This window comes from Chiloscyllium plagiosum, unplaced genomic scaffold (assembly GCF_037043375.1).
Source record: "Chiloscyllium plagiosum isolate Xiang-an unplaced genomic scaffold, Cpla_swu_hap1 HiC_scaffold_1, whole genome shotgun sequence".
NCBI classification, from domain to species: domain Eukaryota; kingdom Metazoa; phylum Chordata; class Chondrichthyes; order Orectolobiformes; family Hemiscylliidae; genus Chiloscyllium; species Chiloscyllium plagiosum.
Genome location: NW_028270139.1, coordinates 67,927,757 through 67,953,770, shown reverse-complemented (window position 1 = coordinate 67,953,770; position 26,014 = coordinate 67,927,757). Strand labels below are relative to the sequence as shown.

Genomic DNA, 26,014 nt, shown 5'->3' with positions numbered 1-26,014 from the left:
CAAACTGGTAAGGGGGCACCTTGCCTGGGAGGCTTCGATATCTAGCCATATTGAAAGAGGGTCCCCACAAACCCACTCATGTAGGTCAAAAGCGAGCTTAATTTTTAATGTCCGGAAGTTCTGCTCCTCCCAATCTGAGAGGCAACTGCAGTTTGGCTAATTTAGTGAGGGGCCATTTACGGTGCCAGATAAAGGAGCTGAACAACCGTTCAGTCTCCTGAGCGTTTGTTTATTGAAAATCAGGGGGAGCATCTGTATAGGGTATAGCAAACGAGGGAGAATATTCATCTTAAGGGTTATCCGACCCAACCATGAGACTGGAAGTGCCTCCCATCTTTGGAGATCTTGTTTAATTTTTTCAAATAATGGAGTAAAATTGGCTTTGAACAGCCAATCCAGAACCAGAGTAATGAATATGCCTAAATACACAAACCGCTCCCCCCCCCACCCCGTGACCACCTAAATGGGAATCTATAGTCACTCTCAAGAGCCAACTCTTTCGTCAGACCACCCATAAGCATAGCCTCTGATTTAGCAAAATTAATCTTATACCCTGAAAAAGCACCAAACGTGTGAATCAGGCAAGGCACAAACTGCTGGATTTGCCAAGAAAATTAGAACATTGTCTGCATACAGCGAGATCTTACGTAATTTTGACCCCACTTCTGGAGCTGATATATTGAGATCCCCATGAATGGCCTCTGCCAACGGTTCAATCACCAACGTAAAAAGTAATGGTGAAAGGAGACAGCCCAGCCGGCTGCCCCTAGAAATATTTAAATTGCTTGATCGTACCCAGTTGGGAATGACTGCTGCGAGAGGTACACTGTAGAGAACCTTTACCCATCTTATGAAAACTTCGCCCAGACCAAACCGGTCTAGAGTATAGAAAAGGTACGGCCACTCAACTCGTTCAAATGCCTTCTCTGCATCTAAAGAAATCACCAATCCTTGTATTGACTGCTGTTGGCATGCTTGAATTACATTAAGCAGCCTCCTAACATTATTGGAGAATCTGCGACCCTTTATGAAGCCTGTTTGATCCTCTTTAATAATAGAAGGTAACAGTCTCCAGCCTTAACGCAAGAGCCTTAGAGAGGATCTTAAAGTCCACATTTAAGAGCGAGATGGGCCTGTATGAAGCACAGTCTTCCCGATCCTTCCCTTTTTTTAAGGACAAGTGAAATATTGGTCTCTTTCAGAGATGGTGGGAGACAATCATGACTGTATGAATCATTAAACATATTCAGCATTGGGCCTGACAGTATACTTATGAATTCCTTATAGAATTCACTGGGAAGTCCGTCAGGACCGGGTGCCTATCCACTCTGAAGCTGCCTCACAGCTTTCTGCACTTCTTGCTCTGATAATGGGGCATTGAGAAAGGACTGTTGTTCGGGAGTCACACCCGGGAGCTTCAGATCTCTAAAAAAGGATTCCATTTTGGCCTGCCCCTCCTCATAATTCTCAGACTGATATAACAGAGTAGAATCTCTGGAACGCCACATTAATCTTTTTAGAATCACGTTAGGTTCCCAGACCCTCCACGAATCGCTGTGATGGTTTGTGGGGCACTTCTCTTTCTGGCAAGGTATGCTAAGTATTTACCTGGCTTGTCACCATGCTCTTATAACCCTTGCTTTGCAAAAGCCAGCTCCTTCTTTGCCGTCTGGCGTAAGCACGGAATTTAGTGCAGACCGCAGTGCCGTAATCCTCTGTAGTTTGACCAACAAGGATCTGTCAAAATAGGCCTTCTCGGCTGCCTTCAACCATGCTTCAAGGAGATGTTGCTGCTCACCCTTCTGCGGCTTCCTACTGGTGGAATATGAAATAACTAACCCCCTGGCATAAGCTTTGGCAGTTTCCCAGAGAACAGATGAGCTATCAACCGAGCCTATGTTGATGCCGAGGAATGCCTGAAATTCCCTAGAGAAATACTCCACAAACTTACTGTCCATGAGAATAAAGGGGTCCATTCGCCAGTACCTTGAATCCACTGTAACATCTTTAATCTTAACCATGAGGTACACTGGAGCATGATCAGAGATTGCAATATTACCAATCGTACAGGATGTCACCAGATCCAGGGTTACCGCAGGGGTCAGAGAAAAAAAAAATCAATCCTCGTGTGACATCTATGCGGATTGGAGAAAAACGTGAAATCCCTACCTGTAGGGTGGAGACACCTCCAGACGTCCACCAACCCTAATTCCCCACACAAACCCAATAACTGTTTAGTTTGTGCAGAGAGTATTGAGGGACCTTTGGGCAACCTGTCTACTGTGAGGTCCATGAGGCAGTTAAAATCTCCCCCTATAACGATGTGCCGAGACTGGAGACCTTTCAGTTTAGAAAAAGTACCTACCAAGAATTTAAGAGGATGAGCTGGGGGACAATAAACATTTAAAATACCATATTCTTCCCCATTTATCAAGGCTTTAAGAATTACAAACCTCCCATATGTGTCTTTAACACATTCCAACAATTTAAATGAGAGATTTTTCCTAACCAATATAACCATTCCCCTACTTCTAGTATTAAATGATGAAAAATAAACTCAGTCAAAGCCATTCTCCTGTAATTTCAGATGCACCTTGTCATCCAAATGTGTCCCCTGTAACAAAGCAATATCCACCTTTTCCTTTCTAAGGCTCAAGAGTACCTTCTTCCTCTTAATTGGTGAGTGACTTCCCTTGACATTCCAGGTACACCATTTAATCAAATCATGAACCATAATCTTCTGCAATTACATTTAAATTCCAGGGAGGAGGAACCCGAACCACAAATTGCTGAGCCTTAGTGTCGCATAGTCCACCAAATATAAAGACTACATAAACTAAAACCACTACATTTAACAAATATACAAAATTATTAAAAATAAAAAATAAAAAAAAACAAAAACCAGAAAACAAACCAACATATAAAGCGCCAATAGCGCTGAATAGGGGAACTCACCCCCAGCCCGGAAGGGGCAACTACCCGTCCTGAACTGCCCATAAATAGGCATCTAACCATCTCAACCACCTTCACTTCTCCCAGCTAGAGGTGCATCACAAGCACAAGCTAAAAAGAATAAATACCCCATAGAATATCAATATGAATAAAAAAACACATTCTTTTATTAAAAAAGGGGGAATAAATACCCCACCCATCCTTTGGTATGTCCTAACTTAGAAATTTAAAACGTACATCTTAACCACCGCCAGACATTGTTGATAATAATTTGGTTCAAACTGAGGTTAAAAAAAGGGGGAAAAACAAAGCTCCAAACGGATTTCCTCCATTTCTTTTACAGAATGATAAACGCATACCCAAGCAACAATATTTATACATACTACAATTGTTTAAATTAGGTTAGTTTATCAACAAAGTCTCTTGCCTTCTCCGATGTGTCAAAGAGATGCATGGATCCATCTAAGGTGATCCGAAGCACTGCCAGATATCTCGGAGTATTGAATCCCAAGCTCCTTCAGTCTTCTCTTGACACCATCATACGATTTTCATTTCTGGACCACCACCGCTGAAAAGTCCTGAAAAAACATGATCTTAGACCCCTCGTAAATTAGGGCCTTTGGATCCTTCCCCTGGAGTCTGGAAGCCTCCATGACTCTCTCCTTATCCCGGTAATGATGGAACCGCACCAGGAAAGGATGAGGGCATTGACCCAGACCCGACCTCCGCACTGCGACCTGGTGAGCCCTCTCTATCTTCAAGCCTCTCATGCCAGTCTCCAAGTCAAGGAATTTTGGAAGCCAATTTCAACAAATTCCGCAGGCCGCTCACCTTCCTTACCCTCGGGCAGACCGATGATCCAAATGTTTTTTCTCCTGCCCCGGTTTTCAAGATCATCCACTTGGTCACGCAAATTACGAACCTGCGTCTTCAGGGCTTGGATCTCATCCTTGAATGAACTGGCATCAGCTTCCACCACTGTGACCCTGTGCTCCACCTCATCCGTCCTCTTCTCCAGGTCTCCTAGCTGCTGCTCATGCTTCTGGAGCATGAGAGAGACTGGAGCCAGCTTCTCTTCAATCTGCTTCCCCAGCATCTCGCAAGATTTCAAGAGCTGGTTCACCAGGTCCTGGAGAGTAAATCGGTTCAGAGGCTGCTGCAGGCTGAGCTGTAGACCTGGCCTCGGATGCTGCTCCTCCCTTTTTAGGCATTTCTGGACAGCTGAAAATACAGGCAAGTCAATTTTTAAATGTTTCTTGGGGCTCCACAATCTTTCCAACGCCCCAAGAAATCCTGAAGACCTGGGTTGGGCGGGTTAAAGGACCATCCTGCTCCTGCTGCGATGCGAAGCTCTGCTGTGTGATCTTCTCAGATCGCCACCATCTTAGATCCCCCTCAATTCAATTCTTATCAAGAAGATTTTTGTGTAGCAGATTTCATAACCCAATTCTTGATTTATGTGCCACATTTATGTACCTTTTCTCCATTGAAAGTACATGAATCAGTATATTTAGATGGTCTTTTTGTCCTAATATTTTGCATCAATTTGAAAGAACCAAAACAATTTGTTAGCAATGTAATTAAATACCTGGGTTTCAAACAGAATTCATTCAATGCTCGCACGCCAGTGATGAAATTATTTTGAGTGTATGTGGACCCATAATCTCTCTTCTTCAGAATAGCTTTAACTGAAAAACATTGGGAACAAATATTTAATTAAAAGCAGTGTGAATAATAACAATAACCTAACTCCTGTTTGACCTTCTGCTGGGGGTACAAGTTTCAGTGGGGAGCAAGCAACCTCATAGCTCAACTGAGAAGTAAGGCACAAATACCTCTCCTACAAGCACGCTAGGTCATACACACCTGATGTCCTCAAGAAACAGATAATACATGGAACTCAATTCGAAAGTGGTGTGTGTGCAAAAAATCAGATGTGACAAACTGATATTCTTGAAATTAAGTACCAGAAGGCAATAGGTGATTTGTATCTCTCAGAAAACCTTTTTCTTTAAAGGAATATCAAAATAAGACAATAAAGTTGCTAAACAGGACTAAAGGTTAAGTACTCCTGAGCTTAGGAAACAAGCTGACCAGGCCAGCAGCAGAAATAACATATCTGGGGACAGAAACAGAGATGATACTGTTTCTACAGGAAACCGACAACAGGAACTTGGTCAACTCCACTATAATGACATCAGAAAACCAAATGAGATGTCATTTTAAGCATTAAGCTTGGATACCTAGATACCCTATTGAAGACCATAAATTCAAACCATAAATTCACACCATAAATTCACCACACTCTCTGTCAAAGGTGCCTTTTTCCTATAAAACATTTTTGCAGCAGAAGACCGAAGATGATGATCCAGGGAGATCTCTGGGGCTGCACGGTGGCTCAATGCTTAGCACTGCTGCCTCAGAACCAGGGACACTGGTTCAATTCCTGCCTCGGAACGGTGTGTGGAGTTTGCTCATTCTCCCAGTGTCTGTGTGGATTTCCTCCGGGTGCTCTGGTTTCCTCCCACAATCACAAAGATGTACAGGCCAGGTGGATTGGCCATGCTAAATTGTCCATGGTGTTAGGTGCATTAGTCAGGGATGAATGTAGGGGAATGGGTGTGGGTGGGTTGCTTTTCGGGGGGGTCGGTGCGGACTTGTTGGGCCGAAGAGCCTGTTTCCACAATGTAAGGAATCTAATCTAAATGTACAAACAGAGGAGAGTCGACAGCCACTGTTTGGTTTTGAAAATTGTTTTGCTGTAAATTTAATAGGGGCTTTATCAGATCAGTATGTTGTTATAGAGTGGAAGGTAGATAACAAATCTTTAAACAAAGGAGACTTGAAGTTGTAAATAATTGTTGTTTAATGTTCACTTTTGGAGTTAAATAGTGGAATTTGGGTAGATCCCGGTCATTCAAACTCTAACAAATTACGAAGCGAGGTGAGCTTTGGTGTTTTGTTGAGTTAGCAGGAGGGTTCACCACTGTGCCGTAAGAGTACACACAATATATATTAAACACACACACTCACTATCTCCTACTGACGGCCTAAGCTCCTTACATACTCAAGAAAGCTTTGGAAATACTGAATACAAAAATGGCTGCAATGCAAAATGCTGTCAGAAGTTTCAAAAGATAAACTACATCATGCTTTAGCTATAAAGCATCTGCAATGAATAAATCTTAAAGGCTTAGAATTCTTCACTAATGCATTCTGTCATATCACATATTTTGCATCAACCGAAAGAAGTCTGTCTCAGTAACAGATAACGTTTCAATGTAGTCCAAAAACTGATGTTATATGAATCAATGAACCATCTGAGGTCATGTAAACCAAATTCTAGCAAGTGGCCTTGAAAAGCTGGTCTCACCCTTTAGAACACATTCATTCTGGATGTAAGTTTGTTCGCTGAGCTGGAAGGTTCATTTTCAGACATTTCATCACCATACTAGGTAACATCTTCAGTGAGCCTCCGGTGAACCACTGGTGTTAGCGACCGCTTTCTACTTGTGTATTTAAGTTTTCTTGTGTTGTGATGTCATTTCCTGTTCTTTTTCTTAGAAGGTAGTAAATGGAGTCGAAATTAATGTGTTTGTTGATAAAGTTCCAGTTGGAATGCCATACTTCTAGGAATTCTCGTGCATGTCTGTTTGGCTTGTCCTAGGATGATTGTGTTTTCCCAGTCGAAGTGGTGTCCTTCCTCCACTGTAAGGAAGGATAGTAGTGAAAGTGGGTCATGCCTTTTTGTGGCTAGTTGATGTTCATGTATCCTGGTGGCTAGTTCTCTTGTATGCAAGGATGCAGAAGAGGAGAAAGGACACCACTTCGACTGGAACAACACATCCATCCTCGGACAAGCCAAACAGAAACACACATGAGATTTCTTACAAGCATGGCATTCCAACCAGAACTCTAATCAACAAACACATTGACTTGGACCCCATTTACCACCTTCTGATAAAAAGAACAGGAAATGTCACCACTACAGGAAATGACATCACCAACCCAAGGAAACCTAAACACAAATTGAAAGCAGGTCGCTAACACCAGTGCTTCACCGGAGGCTCACTGATAACCTAATATGGTGAAGAAACATCTGAAAATGAACCTTACAGCTCAGTGAACAAATTTACATCCAGAACCTCAATCTGAGCTACAAAACTTCTCAAAAAACTCGCTAACATATTCATTCTGTACAGGAGGATCATGGGATTAGCAGCTTCTGCTAAAACAGTTCAAAATTGTAGCCCACAATGAAATCTGTGAAACTCATGACTGTGACATCAACAATGTAACAGAATACAAAGTTATAGAGCTCATTTCAGCTTTAAAACACAGATAGAGGAACATAGTCATCTGTTCTTTTGTAAATATGTGCTCTACTACAGAAGGACTTATAATTGGAGATTTTAACAAAATATTGAGTACAGCAGTGATTTGCATGCATGTTCAGGTAATTTTATCCATTAGTTTTCACTGCTGCAAATTCAAACAAAAAAGTGAGTCAAGTAGCAGTTGGGCGACCTTTAGAGAACAGTAATTGTAGTACCAAAAGATTATTTATAGAAAAGGACAAGGAACATCCAAGAATCAGAGTCATAGAGATGTACAGCATGGAAACAGACCCTTTGGTCCAACCCGTCCATGCTGACCAGATATCCCAATCTAGTCCCACCTGCCAGCACCCGGCCCATATCCCTCCAAACTCTTCCTATTCATATACCCATCCAAATGCCTTTTAAATGTTGCAATTGTACTAGCCTCCACCACTTCCTCTGGCAACTCATTCCATACACACACCACCCTCTGCATGAAAACGTTGCCCCTTCGGTCTCTTTTATATCTTTCCCCTCTCATCCTAAACCTATACCCTCTAGTTCTGAACTCCCCCACCCCAGAGAAAAGACTTTGCCTATTTATCCTATCCATGCCCCTCAATTTTGTAAACCTCTATAAGGTCACCCCTCAGCCTCCGACACTCCAGGGAAAACAGCCCCAGACTATTCAACCTCTCCCTATAGCTCAAATCCTCAAACCCTGCCAACCTCCTTGCAAATATTTTCTGAACCCTTTCAAGTTTCACATCATCTTTCCAACAGGAAGGAGATCAGAATTGCTCGCAATTACTTCAGAGTGTGGTGGGCACTTGGAACACGTTGCCAGCAGACGTGGTAGAGGCAGGCACAGTAGATTCATTTAAGATACGTCTGGACAGATGCACAAGTAGGTGGGGAGCAGATGGATACAAATGCTTAGGAATTGACCAACAGGTTTAGACAGTACATTTGGATCGGCTCAGGCTTGGAGGGCCGGAGGGCCTGTTTCTGGGCTGTAAATTTTCTTTGTTTTTAATATTCCAACAGTGGCCTAACCAATGTCTTGTACTGCCGCAACATGATGTCCCAACTCCTGTATTCAATACTCTGACCAATAAAGGAAAGCATACCAAATGCCTTCTTTACTATCCAATCTACCTGCAACTCCACTTTCAAGGAGCTATAAACCTGCTCTCCAAGGTCTTTGTTTAGCAACACTTCCTAGGGACCTTACCATTAAGTGTACAAGTCCTGCTAAGATTTGCTTTCCCAAAATGCAGCACCTCAGTATGTAAATTAAACTCTATCTGCCACCTCTCAGCCCGTTGGCCCATCTGATCAAGATCCCATTGTACTCTGAGGTAAGCTTCTTCACTGTCCACTATACCTCCAATTTTGGCGTCATCAGCAAACAATACCGCTTATGCTCACATCCAAATCATTCATATAAATGGTAAGTAGTGGACCCAGCACCGATCCTTGTGGCATTCCACTGGTCACAGTCCTCCAGTCTGAAAAACAACCCTCCACCACCACCCTCTGTCTTCTACCTTTGAGCCAGTTTTGCATCCAAAAATGGTGAGTTCTCCCTGTATTCCATGAGATCTAACCTTGCTCACCAGTCTCCCATGGGGAACATTATTGAATGCCTTACTGAAGTCCAATAACAACAATTAATTCTGAAAGAGTGACTGCAATTTAGGTGCATTGTCTAAGAGTGGCTTGATGAAGAGAGAGAGAAAAAGATGGAACAGTTAAAGGGTGAACGTGACAAATTTCAGGCTGATATTACCAAAGGGAATAAGGTTGAATAAAAAGGGCGGAGATGAAGTGGGAAAAGTGAAATTAGAAAGGCAGACCAAGTATGAGAAGAGACCGAATTCCCCTTTACAGTAGCTGTCAAAGACCTCTATAGGCATCTAAATAGATAAACTGTCATAAAAAAGAGAGATGGATTACATGGGGATCCTAAAGATGATTTGCACCCAAGTTCTGCCATCATGTACTCAATCAATTAAATGAGCCGACTATGATTTCCAACTCTAGGTACTAAGTGAGAATTTTGCATCTGCCTTGCATTAGTATGAATCTGGTGGCATAATTTTTTTTAATAATGGCAAATTACAAGATAGATAAAGATGGACTTCAAGAGAATTAGATGGGCTAATGGAATGGACAATACTCGGCAAATGAAACTTAAATGCAAAGAAGTGTGAAGTATTCTATTTTGTTAGAAAGAACGAGGAAAGGCAAAATAAGGGATACAACTCTAAAAAGAGGAACAGGCACAGGACGTAACTGCTTTGGATTTCAAGGTTTTTGATAAGGTCTCACATGGGAGACTGATAGCAAAGAAATTTGGCTTACTAGATTCAGAGTGGCAAGAAGCAAAGAGTGATGGTTGAGTGATGGATGTTTGTATAATTAAAAGCCAGTGTCCAGCAAAGTTCTGCAAAGATCAGTGTTGGGGCCTTTGCTGTTTATGGTATATCTAAATGATTTAGACCCTAACGTAGAAGTTCATCGATGATGTGAAAATTGAAGGAGTGGTAAATAGTGAGGAAAAAGGCCTTCGATTATGGGAGAATATATTAGTGCTGGACAGATGGGCTGATCAGTGACAAATGGAATTCTAGAATCCATACTATAGGAAGGTTGCGATTGCAATGGGAAGGATGCAGAGGAGATTTACTAGGATGTTGCCTGGGTTGGAAAGTTTTAGTTAAGATATATTGGATAGATTGGGGTTATTTTCCTTGTAACAGAAGACACTAAGGAAGTTGCTGATTGAGATGTATAACATTATGAGGGACATGAATATCGTGTACAGAAAGGGGCTTTTCCCTTTAGTGGTGGGATAAATGGCCATGGGGCATAGACTTAAAGTTAGGGAAAGGTGGTGATGAGGAAAAAAATCTTCAGTGAAGTGGCAAGAATCTGGAAGTCACTGCCCATCAGGATGGTAGAGGCAGAAACCCTCGTAACATTACCAAAATAACATTTTAGTGGTAATTAAATGCGTACCTACAATGTCAAGGCATACAAAGCTGTAGACTAAGTGCTGGAAAATGGGAATAGAACAGTTAGGTGCTTGCTTTTGACTGGCACAGACCTGAGGCACCAAAGCCCTTTTTCTGTGCTGTTGAGTTCTATGAAATTGGAGGCTTTGTATGTACAAATTGTTGAATTGTGTTTAGAATATGGTTCACATGGTATGCATGAAAATGGATTTTGTAATCAGGAGAACAAAAACAAGTTAAGATGAATCTTTATAAAACACTGGTTCATAGCCCCACAAGTGCATTCCAATTCTGAGCAATGCACTTTTGAAAGATGGTGAATGTGCCAAAGAGGGTGCAAAAAAAAAACACAAGAATGGTTCCAGGGACGAAGGACTCAGTTTCAGGAATAGATTGGAGAAGCTGGACATCCTTAAAACAGTGGTCGATTGTGATAGGTGATAGCTGTTAATCCTGAGATGCAGGGAATGCTCTAGGGACGCATGGCAAATGGTGGAATTTGAGTTCAATTAAAACAAACTGGAAATAAGAGGAAATGATACCATTATTGATTGTCAACAAAACCCCCATTTGGTTCACAAATCTCTTTTGGGAAATTGGCCTACATGTGACTACAGACCCACAGCAATGACTCCTAATTAAGAATGGGCAATAAACGTTGGCCTAGCCAGTGATGTCCGCATCCCATGAATGAATAAACAAAAATGTAAAATAGTCAGTGATGTGGACCGAGTAGATAAGGGAAACCTGTTCACATTGGCAAAAGGGTTGAGGGCCAGAGGTCATCAAATTAAGGTGACTGGCAAAAGAACCAAAAAGACTACAAGTAGCAAAGATTTTTTTTTAAATGCATTGAACACTCAGCATCTGCAATGCACTACCTGAGGGGATTGGGGAAGTAGGTTTGATCGTAAATTCCACAAAGGTTGTCGATTATTTTCTGAAAATGAACATTTTGCAGGAATACAAGAAAGAATGTGGAAAATGGTACTGGCAGACTGCTCTTGCAGAAAGTTCAAACTGGTTGAATCACCACCTTTTGTGCTACAATCCTGTGCTAGGATTATGGAATGGTCATATGATGCATTTTGGCAGAAATAAGAAGAAGCAGTACAATTTAAATGGCGCAATTTTAAAAGAGTGCAAGAAACCAGAGCACAACCATATTCAAACCTTGGAAGACGTTAATAAAGCAGTACCATAAACATCTGGGATATAGGGTTCAGGCCTGGAAGTTATGCTAAACCTATATAAAACACTAGTTCAGTCCCAGCTGGAACATTTTATACAAATTTCTGGCTACCACATTTTAAGGAACTATGTGAAGGCACTGGAGGAGGAATCCATCTGGGACATCTCCAGGAATGAAGATTAGACTGTTACTAGTAAACGAATCACTACTGGCTGCTTTCATTAAAACAATATGGTTAGAATTTGGAAAGTACTAAATAGGGCAATGGATACACAGAATGTCAGAAGTGTAACTGCATTGTACACTTCATTTCAAATCACGTTCTCTGGATTATTCATGTGGTCTCTAGATTAGTCAACAACAGCATGCGCAGACTCTAACTGCTATTTAATTAGTCCACAATTAAGTAGCTTACCTTTCACTTGGATTTGCTCCAAAGTAGGTTGACTTGAAGCACTGGACCCTGGAGCTGCTAAAATAAATTTAGGAAACAGGAACATTCAGGTTAAAAATTAAAACCTACAGATAATACAGTAATTGCAACCAAAAGTACCCATGTTACATATTTTAGCATGAAAACATCATAGTATTTTGTTGAGAGGAATGGGAGAGCGCTAACAAATCTAGAAGCAGTTGTCAAACCACAATATGTTAATTAGGGGAATTGGAAAGCTTGGTCACAAAATGGATTTAACATACTTGAGGGGGCAGGAAAGTAAAAAGACAAAAAGTCGATTAATAGACAGTTCTGCAGAACTAGCGGTAAGGCAAAGGAAAATTTGGCACAATATTTCAGGGACAGAAACATGTGGAAAAGGATACGAACTAAGCTCAGGAGTTGGGACACTCGTCATTCCAGCCTGTTCTGCCATTCAATATGATCACTGAACTGATTACTCCAATTTTCCTGTCTGTCTATCTCAATAACCTCACCCTTGCTCATCAAGGATTGCTCTAGGTCAGCCTTAAAAAAAATTCCAAGATCCTGTCTCCACCGCCTTTGAAGAGGAAAGTTCAAAACACTCAATTTAGAAAATATTTCTCATCTGTCTGAAATAGTTAACTCAGATATAGATTCTACCATCAAAAGAAACATCCTTTTCACATCCACCCTGTCAAATTCCATCATGACCTCATATGTTTCAATCAAGCCACTTACTCTTCTGAACACAATGGATACAAACTTGGTCCATCCAGCTTGCCTGCATAAGGTAACACACCCACTCCGGGTATTAATCTAAAACTAATTATCAGACTGCACTGGTTCAGAGTGAAACAACTGATCATTTGTTGAGCAAGAGTAGGAAGCTGCTCTTTTTTTTCCATCTTTAACTTCAACATCAAGGAGACTAGGAATTGAAAAGCTACTTTTTTTTCCCCCAATTCATTCACAGGATGAGGGCACCACTGGCTGGGCAAGCATTTATTGGCCATCCCATAGGGCAGGTAGGAGTCACCTACATTGCTGTGGGTCTGAAGTCACATGTAGGCCAGACAGGTAAAGGATGGCAGTTGCCTTCCCTAAAGAGCATAAGTGAACCATATGGGTTTTTCCAAAAATTGACAATGAATTTGTGGTCAACATTATGCTATTAATTCCAGATTTTTTAATTGAATTCATATTCCATCATTTGCCATGCTTTTTAAAATTGTACCCCTGGTTCTAGACTCCTTACCCAAGGAAACATCTTACCTACATCTATCCTTTTGAGCATTTTGTAAGTTTCAATAAGTTTACTTCTTATTCTTTAAAGCTCTGGATAATTCAGGCCCAATATACCCAAGTTCTCTTCAAAGAACGGTCCCACCATCCTGGGAACATGTTTGATTGTACATCTTTTTCAAACAAAAACAACATGACAAGTCCAACCATGGTTTACAGAAGAAATTAAGGATAATATCTGATCCAAAGAGGACTCCTATAATGCTGCTAGAAAAAGCAGAAAGTCTGAGGATTGGCAGCAGTGCACAATTCAAAGGGGGACCAAGAGAGGAAAAGAATATAGAAGAACAGCAAACTTTCAATAAATATAAAAGCAAACTGCAAAAGCTTTTGTGTAAAAAGAGAAATCTTAATGAAAATAAATGTGGCCCCCAGTATAAAACAGGAATTAATAATGGGGAACAAGCAAACAGCAGAGAAATTAAACAACCACTTTAGCTCTATCTTCATAAAAGACAACAGTTAACCTCTCAGAAACACTGGAGAACCAAGGATCGAGGAGGATGAATTGGGGGAAATTAATGTTTGTAAAATTAGGGGAGAAATTAATGGGACTGAAAGCTGATGAATCCTCAGGCTCAGGTGGTCTACACTGCAGGATATTAAAAGGTAGTGGCCAAGGAGGTAGGAAGTGTGCTGAATGTCAGCTTCTAAAATCCTATGAACATAGAACAGATCAAATTGAAGACTGACAGATGTAACTCAGTGTAAAAAGGAACTTATAGATAAATTAGTAGTAGGGAAAAAAAAGTCGAGTTCATTACAAATGCTGTGATAACAGGAGATTTTCAAAATATCAACAGGATTATACAATCAACATGGATTTGAGAAAGGGGAAATGATACCTGGGGTTAAGTGTAATGTTATGCACTTTAGTCAGAAAATCAGAATGACAGTATTTAAATAGTGATAGATTGCACAATGCTGATGCACAAAAGGGACCTAGGTGTCCTTGTACACTAGTCACTGAAAACAAACATGCAGGTGCAGTATGCTGTCAGGATTATAAATGGTACGTTATTACAAGAGGACTACAGGAACAAAGATATGTGACTGCAGCTAAACAGGACATTGGTGAGAACACACGGAGAGTGTATGCAGTTCTGGTCTCGCCCTAGAAACAAAATATACTTTCCACAGTAGACTTACAGAGAAGGATTATCAGACCAATTCCAAGGATAGCAGGCTTGTCATGAGGACAGAATAGGTCAATTAAATGTGTAGTCACTGAAATTCAGAAGATTGGGGGACAGGTGGGGATCTCGGTAAAAAGTATAAAAACTTAACAGGGCTGAGCAGACTGGATGCACAAATTACATTTCCCCTGGCTGGGTGGCCCAAGACAGGAATGAGTTCTCTCAGGATATGCAGGCTTTTCACAGCTCCACACTTCATAGAGTCTGATTTTCCAGCATCTTAAGTTCTCGTGATCTCCAGGCCATTTGCCTTCACTCAGACAGTGGTGAACCTGTGGAATTCTTTACCACACAAGGCTGTGGAGGCCAAGCGACTGAAGGTTTAAGAAGAAATGGATAAGATTCCAAGAGATTACTGGTATCCAGTAGTATGGAGACAGAGCAGGATTATGGCATTGGGATCACTGATCAGCCATGATCATGTTAAATGGTAAAGAAAGTGCAATGAGTTGAGTAGCCTGCTCCTTTCTGTTTGTATACCTTTGCTAAACTGGTTTTCAAGGCTTCATTGGGAGTACTATGTACAGTGTTGACAATTTCTTTCAATGATAATCCAAGTGGTCTCACCAATGCCTTTATAATTGCTCCATTAACTCCCAACTTATAGAACATAGAACATAGAAGAATACAGCGCAGTACAGGCCCTTTGGCCCTCGATGTTGCGCCGATCCAAGCCCACCTAACCTATACTAACCCACTATCCTCCATATACCTATCCAATGCCCGCTTAAATGCCCATAAAGAGGGAGAGTCCACCACTGCTGCTGGCAGGGCATTCCATGAACTTACGACTCGCTGAGTGAAGAACCTACCCCTAACTTCAGTCCTATATCTACCCCCCCTTAATTTAAAGCTATGCCCCCTTGTAATACCCGACTCCATACGCGGGAAAAGGTTCACACTGTCAACCCTATCTAACCCCCTAATCATCTTGTACACCTCAATCAAGTCACCCCTAAACCTTCTTTTCTCTAATGAAAACAGCCCCAAGTGTCTCAGTCTTTCCTCATACGATCTTCCTTCCATACCAGGCAACATCCTGGTAAACCTCCTCTGCACCCGTTCCAGTGCCTCCACATCCTTCCTATAGTATGGCGACCAAAACTGCACACAATATTCCAGATGCAGCCGCACCAGAGTTTTATACAACTGCATCATGACCTCAGGACTCCGGAACTCAATTCCTCTACCAATAAAAGCCAGTACGCCATATGCCTTCCTCACCGCACTATTTACCTGGGTGGCAACTTTCAGAGATCTGTGTACATGGACACCAAGATCCCTCTGCTCATCCACACTACCAAGTATCCGACCATTAGCCCAGTACCCCATCTTTTTGTTATTCTTCCCAAAGTGAATCACCTCACATTTAGCTACATTGAATTCCATTTGCCACCTTTCTGCCCAGCTCTGCAGCTTCTCTATATCCTGCTGTAACCTGCCACATCCTTCCTCACTGTCAACAACTCCTCCGACTTTCGTATCATCCGCAAACTTGCTCACCCAACCTTCTAACCCCTCTTCCAGGTCATTTATAAAAATGACAAACAGCAATGGTCCCAAAACAGATCCTTGCGGAACACCGCTAGTGACGGCACTCCATGAAGAAACTTTGCCATCAACTACTACCCTCTGTCTTCTTCCATCCAGCCAATTCCTAATCCAAACCTCCAACTCACCCTCAATGCCATATCTCCGTATTTTCTGCAGTAGCCTACCATGGGGAACCTTATCAAACGCCTTACTAAAATCCATATATACCACATCTACCGCTTTCCCCTCATCAACCTCCTTCGTCACCTTTTCAAAGAATTCAATAAGGTTTGTGAGGCACGACCTGCCCTTCACAAAACCATGCTGACTATCCTTGATCACATTATTCCTATCCAGATGTGCATAAATCCTATCCCTTACAATTCTCTCTAAGACTTTGCCCACAACAGAAGTGAGACTCACCGGCCTATAGTTACTAGGGTTATCCCTACTCCCCTTTTTGAACAAGGGAACCACATTTGCTATCCTCCAGTCTTCTGGCACTACTCCTGTAGACAAAGAGGACATAAAAATCAAGGCCAATGGCTCTGCAATCTCCTCCCTTGCTTCCCAGAGAATCCTAGGATAAATGCCATCAGGCCCAGGGGACTTATCTATTTTCACCTTTTCCAGGATTTCCAACACCTCTTCTCTACATACCTCAAAGCCATCCATTCTACTTATTTGTGACTCAGTATTCACATCGACGACAATGCCCTGTTCCTGAGTAAATACTGAAGAAAAGTATTCATTCAGTGTCTCCCCAATCTCTTCCGCCTCCACACGCAACTTCCCACTGCTATCCTTGACTGGACCTATTCCTACCCTAGTCATTCGTTTATTCCTAACATACCTATAGAAAGCCTTAGGGTTTTCCCTAATCCTACCGACTAAGGATCTTTCATGTCCCCTCCTTGCTGCTCTTAGCTCTCTCTTCAGGTCCTTCCTGGCTACCCTATAACTCTCAATCGCCCCAATTGAACCTTCACGTCTCATCTTGAGATAGGCCGCCCTCTTCCATTTAACAAGGGATTCCAATTCCTTATTAAACCACGGCTCCCTCGCACGACCCTTTCCTCCCTGCCTGACAGGTACATAATTATCAAGGACATTCAATAGTTGCTCCTTGAACAAGCTCCACATATCATTTACACTCTTGCCTTGGAGTCTACTTTTCCAAGCCACACATCCTAAGTCATGCCTCACCGCATCATAATTTCCCTGACCCCAGCTATAACTCTTGCCCTGTAGTACACACTTATCCCTCTCCATCACGAGAGTAAAAATCACCGAATTATGGTCACTATCCCCAAAGTGCTCACCTACCTCTAATTCTAACACCTGGCCTGGTTCGTTACCCAGAACCAAATCCAGTATGGCCTCACCTTGTGTTAAGTTCTCCGTGATATAAACATAATATTCTGTTACGTCTCCAAATTAGTTGCATACTACCATTTTGTGGTTAGTGTACTAGGACACAAAGATCCTTTTAAATCTCAGAACTCTGCAATGTCACACCATTGAGATATACTTTAATTTTATTCTTCCTGCCAAAAATGGACAATTTTACAGTTTCCTACACTGGACTACATTTGCCAGATATTTGTTCATACAACAATTTATATCCTTTGTAGACATGTATACTTCACGGCTTACCTTCCTACATAGATGGAATAAATAAACATAAATCTATGCCAGAATTACAAAAATAAAAGTGCTGGAGAAACTCAGCAGATTTGGCAGCTTATGTTGAGATGGAAAGCACTAACATTTTATACAGTTTCTTGCTTACCCCTTACTCCCTTCTTTAATAACAATACCATAGTATTAGGATTTAAAACGTTGCAGTTTATGCAATGTAGGACAGGAAACCATTCATAGGGTGGCACGGTGACTCAGTTATTAGCACTGCTGCCTCATCACCCAGAGATCAGAGTTCAATTCTATCCTTGGGCGACTAGCTACGTGGAGTTTGCACATTCTCCCTGCGTGGCTTTCTGCCGTGTGCTCCAGTTTTCTCCCACAGTCGTATAAAGACGTGCAGGTTAGGTGGACTGGCCATTCTAAGTTGCCCATGATTTCCTGGGATGTGCAGGCTAGGTGAATTAGCTATGGGAAATGCAGGGTTATAGAACTGGGGGTGGGAGGTCTGGGTACGATGCTCTGTGGCAGGTTACGTGTGAACTTGACAGGCTGAATCGCCCAATTCCACAGGCCAGAGAATGTGTGGACAGCATAAGGTGCATCGGAGGTCCAAAAAACTAAGGCATATTTTAACACAAGGAGCATGATTGGTAAGACAGATGAACTTAAGAGCATTCATAAATACATGGGATTGTGATATTGTTAGAATCACCGAAACATGGTTGAAGGGAGCTGGCACCTCAACGTTTCAAAGTATAGAAGTTTCAAGCACACTGGAAGGTGGGGAATGTAGAAAAGAGGTGGGGGCATTGCATTACTGATAAAGGAAACCATCACTGCAGTAATAGAACATAGAACATAGAAGAATACAGCGCAGTACAGGCCCTTGGGCCCTCGATGTTGCGCCGATCCAAGCCCACCTAAACTACACTAACCCACTATCCTCCATATACCTATCCAATGCCCTCTTAAATGCCCATAAAGAGGGAGAGTCCACCACTGTTACTGGCAGGGCATTCCATGAACTAACGACTCGCTGAGTGAAGAACCTACCCCTAACATCAGTCCTATATCTACCCCCCCTTAATTTAAAGCTATGCCCCCTTGTAATACCCGACTCAATACGCGGGAAAAGGTTCATACTGTCGACCCTATCTAACCCCCTAATCATCTTGTACACCTCTATCAAGTCACCCCTAAACCTTCTTTTCTCTAGTGAAAACAGCCCCAAGTGCCTCAGTCTTTCCTCATACGATTTTCCTTCCATACCAGGCAACATCCTGGTAAACCTCCTCTGCACCCGTTCCAATGCCTCCACATCCTTCCTATAGTATGGCGACCAAAACTGCACACAATATTCCAGATGCGGCCGTACCAGAGTCTTATACAACTGCATCATGACCTCAGGACTCCGGAACTCAATTCCTCTACCAATAAAAGCCAGTACGCCATATGCCTTCCTCACCGCACTATTTACCTGGGTGGCAACTTTCAGAGATCTGTGTACATGGACACCAAGATCCCTCTGCTCATCCACACTACCAAGTATCCGACCATTAGCCCAGTACCCCATCTTTTTGTTATTCTTCCCAAAGTGAATCACCTCGCACTTAGCTACATTGAATTCCATCTGCCACCTTTCTGCCCAGCTCTGCAGCTTCTCTATATCCTGCTGTAACCTGCCACATCCTTCCTCACTGTCAACAACTCCTCCGACTTTCGTATCATCCGCAAACTTACTCACCCAACCTTCTAACCCCTCTTCCAGGTCATTGATAAAAATGACAAACAGCAATGGTCCCAAAACAGATCCTTGCGGAACACCGCTAGTGACGGCACTCCATGAAGAAACTTTGCCATCAACTACTACCCTCTGTCTTCTTCCATCCAGCCAATTCCTAATCCAAACCTCCAACTCACCCTCAATGCCATATCTCCGTATTTTCTGCAGTAGCCTACCATGGGGAACCTTATCAAACGCCTTACTAAAATCCATATATACCACATCTACCGCTTTCCCCTCATCAACCTCCTTCGTCACCTTTTCAAAGAATTCAATAAGGTTTGTGAGGCACGAGGGAGTAATGAGGGAGGATGTCCAAGAAGTGTCTTCAAATGAGGTCATTGGGCATATCTTTTAAATAAGGAGGAAGCAATTACTTTGTTGGGATTATATTACAGGCCTACCAAAAGTCAAAGGGAGACAAAGCAGATACATAGATGAAGCACAAAAGTGTGCAAGAAACAGGATTATATTGTAGGAGATTTTAACTTTGCTAATATTAACTGGAATCAATAGAGTGTGAAAGGATTAGAAGGAGTGGAACTTTTAACTGCATACAGGAGAGATTTTTGTGCCAGCACACAGATAGTCCCATTAGAGATGGGGCTGTGCTAGACCAAATCAGAGGGAATAAAGTCAATCAAGTGGTTTCATTGGGTGAACATTTTGGGGATAGTGACATTAACTCTAAGTTTCAAAATAATTCTGAAATGGGACAAGGGTAGTGTAGAAGTTACATGTCTAAACTTGGGAAAGGCCAATTTCAATATCATTGGACGGGATCTGACTGGGATAAGCTATTTGTAGGTGAGTTTATATTTGGAAAATGGGAATCTTAAAAGAATAGTGAGAATCCAGGGTTTAGTGTTCCCCTAAGATTGAAGGGCAAGAGTATCAAATCCAGGGAACCCTAGATGTCAAGTGATAGTGAGAGTTTGATAGAAAAAGAAGGAAGCATATGTTCTGTACAGTCTCTTAAAAATAACAGAATCCCATTAAAGATATAGAGTCTAGGGAGTTGCAAATAAATTAGGAGGGCAAAGGAAACACCTTTGCACATAGGATCAAGGACATCCCAAGATATTTTAATTAAGAGTAAAACGATTCCCATGGAAAGAATGGGGCCTATTAGAAACCAAAGGAATAACCGGTGTGTGCAGCCAGTGAGATCTTAAATGAATACTTCTCATCTGTATTCACAAAGGAGAAAAACATTGCAACTGAGAATTTCAGTTAGGATGGTGAGGTTCTAGAACATGTTAAGAGGAGGTATTTGTGATGTTTTAGTGGGCATAAAAGTACATAAATCCCCAGGTCTTGATGAGATATATCCCATCCGATCTGGGAGCAAGGGAGGTTATTGCTTGGACCCTGGTGAAGATATTTAATACTTCGCTGACCAGAGATAAAGTACCAGATAACTGGAGGAGAGTAATGTATGTCCTTTGTTGAAGAATGGCAACAAGGACAGGCCAGGTGATTGCAGACCAGTTAGTTTGATGTTATTGGTTGAGAAGTTACGGGACAAAATTCTGATGGACAGGATTAATCAACACTTGGAACGGCAGGGATAGTCAACGCAAATTTTTTTGTTTCTAAGTTGGTGGTGGGCAAGTGTTTGGAGAGAATCCTGAGGGACAGCATTGGCACACATTTGGAATGGCAAGGAATGATTAGTCAACATGGCTTTGCACATGGACAAGTCTCACTAACTTGGTTGAGCTTTTTGAAGAGGAAAGTTGAAGTCAGAGTTTTGGACATGATCTATACGGACTTGAAAAAGGCACTTGACAAGGTTCCTCATTGTAGACTGGTCAGCAAGGTTATATCACTTGGAATACGGAGAGAATTAGTCATTTGGACAGAACTACCTTGAAGGTAAGAGACAGGGGGTAGTAGCAGAGGGTTGCTTTTCAGACTGAAGGCCTGTGACCAGCAGTAAGCCACAAGGATCGGTGTGGGTCCACTATTTTGTCATTTATGTAAATAATTGGGACATGAACATAGGAGGATGTATGATTAGTAAGTCTGCAAATGACAAAAATTGGAGGTGTTGTGGATAACAAAGTAGGTTACTTCAGAATAAAACAAGATCTTGATCAGATGAGCCAATGGGCTAAAGAATGGCAGATGAGTTTAATTTGGGAGGTGATGCACTTCGAAAAGGCAAATCAGGGAAGGACTGATACACTTAATAAGGTCTTGGGGAGTGTTGCTAAACAAGGAGACCTTGGAGTACAGGTTCATAGTTCCGTGAAAGTGGAGTTGGTGGTGTTTGGTATGCTTGCCTTTATTGGTCAGTACACCAAGTATAGGAATTGGGAGGTCATGTTGTGGCTATACAGGACATTGGTTACTCCTTGGTTAGGCCACATTTGGAATATTGAGAGTAATTCTGGTCTCCCTATTGGATGTTGTGAAACTTGAAAGTGTTTAGGAAAGATTTACAAGGATGTTGTCAGCTTTGGAGGGTTTGAGCTATAGGGAGAGACTGAATAGGTTGGAGCTATTTTCCCTGGAGCATTGAATGCCTGGGGGGTGACCTTATAGATGTTTATAATATCATGATGGGCATGGATGGGTGAATGGATAAGGTCTGTTCCTGAGGGTGGAGAGTCCAAACCGAGAGGGTGTAGCTTTAAGGTGAGAAGGGGAAGATTTGCAAGAGACCTAATTGATAACTTTTTCATGCAGAGGGTGGTGTATGTATGGAATGAAGGGTTTAGAGGGATATGGGTCAAATGCTGGTAAATGGGACTAAATTTAGGATATCTGGTCAATATGGACAAGTTGGTCACAGGGTCTGTTTCCATGCCCTATGACTCTAAGAGGCAGATCCTGTCTGATTAATTTAATTGATTCTTTTCAAAAGCTGACTGGATAGATTGATAACAGTAGTGCAGTGGATGTCTTTTACATGGTCTTCAGTAAAGCCTTTGACAATGTCTCACATGAAGGCTGGTCCAAAACATAAAAGCCAATAGAAGGCAAAGGATGATGCTGGAGGCATGTTTTTATGATCGGAAGCCTGTGGTCAGCAGCATATGGAAGGATCAGTGCTGGGACCTTTGCTGTTTTGTTATATTAACTTGGATGTAGATGTAGAAGATTTAACTGGGGAGTTTGCAGATGATACGATAATTGGTGGTGCTGTTGATGATAAGGAGGGTGGTCTCAGACTACGTCCTTAAAATGGTAAATTGGCAATGGCAGATGGAATTTAATCCTGAAAATGCAAGGTGGGACATTTTGGGAGGTCTAATTTTGGAATGTAACCCTTCTCCAATGTCCTTATCCCAACACACTCACACCAGGCCCTGTTATCACATGGTCTGCTATTACACACAACCTATGTTAACTACTAATAGTCCGCATTAGTAGCTATTCATTCTCCTAGATGACGGTTATCCACTCCTGTGTCTGTCCAATTGTTCTTTTCTCTCTTTGGGCTCTATCTCCACCTATCATTTACTCCTTTGCTCACTCCCTCCACCCTATCTTTGGCAAAAACAACAACTTTTCCCTAGATACCATCAGTTCTGAAGGGTCAACTGACCCAAAATGTTAACTCTGATTTCTCTCCACAGATGCTGCCTTATCTGCAGAGCTTTTTCGTTTCTAATTTCCAGCATTCGCTGTTCTTGCGGTTCTTAAAAGCATATGGTTGTAGCATGAACTTGCTGCAGTTAAGAATGACAATTGGAGATTCATTTGAGCAATTGCAGGTTTGAAATACTAACTTCATACAATTAAACTGCGGTTTAAGTTTTTATTTGTGTACACTTTGCAAGGTACAAAAATGCTGCACTGCTTATTCCAACATATCAGATTGTGCTTCACTAATGCAATCTCTCACTGATGTTCTTCATAGTATAAACACTCAGGACAGAACTATAAATGTCCTTCCTTAGAAATGTTTAATTACACTTAAGCGGTGCTGATAATATCATTACAGATGCTGTGTAGCAGCAATGACTCTTCCCAACGTTACATGAAGCCAAATGCAAAGGCAGTCCGGAAAACAGACCAACTATGTCGGCTAATTCACAAGAAGCACGTGAAAAAAAATGTACTGGTTACAGTGAGCCTTTGACATGGTCTCTAGCAAATTACAAAATAGAAGTGTGATTTTTACCAACTATTTTAGAATTTTGTTGAGTGCTAGGTTCCATTCCCAAGGAAGCGGAGGTACTGCTGGCACCATACTCATAGGTTCCATCCTTTTTGTCATCTGAGGAATATAAACGTAGCTGGATGTCTGTGCTGATTGGTAGGTTAAAACGCATACCATGCCAGAAACTTGGGTTGGTCATAACGCTTCTGCGTACTGAAAACAAATAAAAATAACCATATAATTAATTCTTAGTTCTGAATCACTCAATTTCCAGAGATAGAACAAACAGTCATTATATTGGAGCAAACATTATATCCACAGGACTGTTTAGTACACTTTAACAATAGCAGTCTCAGTATATTATCTGGAAAACAAAAAGTTAAAATTTCATTTGTTTAGAAACACAGAAACACTACAGAAATAGGTAGAGAATATCCTTCATGAATTTCTCAACATTGTCTCAGCTGCACAGCAAGGAAACAAACCCCTTGGTCTAACTTGTTCATGCTGACCAACGATCCTAAATTAATCTAGTCCCATTTACCAGCAATTGGCTCATATCCCTTAAATCCTTCCTATTCACACATCCATCCAGGTGCCTTTAAAATGTTGTAGTTGTACCAGCCTCCATCACGTCCTCAGGCAGCTCATTCCCTACACAAACCACCCTCTGTGTGAAAACGTTGCCCCTTAGGTCCCTTTTAAAGGGCGGCGCAGTGGTTAGTGCTGTTGCCTCACAGCGCCAGAGTCCCGGGTTCGATTCCAGCCTCGGGCAACTGTGTGTGGAGTTTGCACATTCTCCCAGTGTCTGCGTGGGTTTCCTCCCACAATCCAAAGTAGTGCAGGTCAGGTGAATTGGCCATGCTAAATTATCCATAGTGTTAGGTGCGTTAGTCAGAGGGAAATGGGTATGGGTGGGTTACTCTTTGGAGGGTCGGTGTGGACTGTTTGGGCCGAAGGGCCTGTTTCCACGCTGTATGGAATCTAATCTTTCCCTTCTCAACTTAAATTTATGCGCTCTAGTTTTGGACTCCCCTAGCCTGAAGAAATTATCTTGGCAGTTCACCCTATCCATGTTCCTCATGAATTTATAAAGCTCTTTAAGGTCACCTCTCTGCCTCCAATACTCCAGGGAAAATAGCCCAAGCCTATTCAGCTTCTCCCTCTAGCTCAAACCTGCCAACCATGGAAACATCCTTTTACATCTTTCCTGAACCCTTTCAAGCTTCACAACTTCCTTCCTATAACAGTGAGATTAGAATTGAATGCAGTATTCCAAAAGTGGCCCATCAATGTCCTGGACAGCTGGAACATGATTTCTCAACTCCTGTACTCAATGCACTGACCAAAGGCAAGCATACCAAGCGCCTCCTTCGCTACCCTGTCTACATGCAACTCCACTTTCAAGGAACTATCACCCTGCACTCCAAGGTCTTTGTTCAGCAACACTTACCATGTTTAACTTAAGGGACGCTTTCAGAAAAAAATCTGCAATGTTAATGCGCTTTGTTTTCAACATTTTTGACTATGTCAATAGATTGAATATATTTCAAATATTAGTTAATAATCCAACTCAACCACACTAGTGAGACTGGAGTCATATATGGCCAGGTTTGGTAAGAGCTACAAGATTCTCTTCCTTGACAGAGGAATAGAAAAACACTGGAACACATGAATCAGAGGCCATTCAGCCCATCAATTAGATCACAGATACCACACCGTTCAATTAGATCACAGCTGATTGATCTCAATAACACTTTCCTGCACGACAACCTTACTCCTTCATATCAGACATCAAGAAATCCATCGATTTCTCACTTGAACATGCTCAATGACTGGGTTTTCACAGGTCACTGGGGTAGAGAATTTCAAATATTCACCACACTCAGTAAAGAGATTCTTCATCTCAATCTTAAATGCTCTACCCCTTATTATGAAATTATATATCTCTACTACTACTAGCCAGGAGAAGCATCCTATCTACATGGACTCTGTCACTCCCTGTAAGAATTTTAGATGTTTCAACAAGTTCACTTCTCATTCTTCAAAGCTCTCAGGAATACAGACACAGTTTCTGTAATACCTCCTCAAGATAATCAGAATGATTGATCTGATGAACTTTCACTGCATTCCTAGCAAGTACACCCTCCCTTGGATAAAGAAAACAAACACACAACATTCCAGGTGCGGTCTCACCAAAGCACTATACAACCTAGCAAGACATTTTTACTTCTCAAATTTCCTCAAAATGAATATTAACATGCTGTTTCACTTTGTCACTGCTTGCTGTACCTGCACACTAGGCTTTTAATGACTCCTGGACAAGGACACCAAAATCCCATTGGTCACCTGCACTTCTGAACCTCCACCTTTTTAAGAAATATTCTGTTTTCTCTTCCAAAGTGAACATCACATTTATTCATGTTATATTCCATCTGCCACAATCTAGCCCATTTGCTTAGCTTTCTGCAATGTCCTTGCATTTTCTTCAACTTAATATGCCAACCTAGCTTTGTCTCATCACCATATCCAAATCAT

The 26,014-nt window shown here is 41.8% G+C and overlaps 1 protein-coding gene across 3 annotated transcripts in view; it reads right to left on the bottom strand.

Moving 5' to 3' along the window:
- slc30a9 (solute carrier family 30 member 9) overlaps positions 1–26,014 on the bottom strand; it is a 140,414-nt gene that overhangs the window by 93,587 nt on the left and 20,813 nt on the right. For all 3 annotated transcript variants that reach the window (XM_043692116.2, XM_043692137.2, XM_043692123.2), the window contains 3 exons: positions 23,498–23,689; positions 11,899–11,955; positions 4,541–4,640 (listed from right to left, as the gene is read on the bottom strand). In XM_043692116.2, coding sequence (XP_043548051.1) covers positions 4,541–4,640; positions 11,899–11,955; positions 23,498–23,689 — 349 coding nt within the window. The remainder of the gene's footprint in view (positions 1–4,540; positions 4,641–11,898; positions 11,956–23,497; positions 23,690–26,014) is intronic.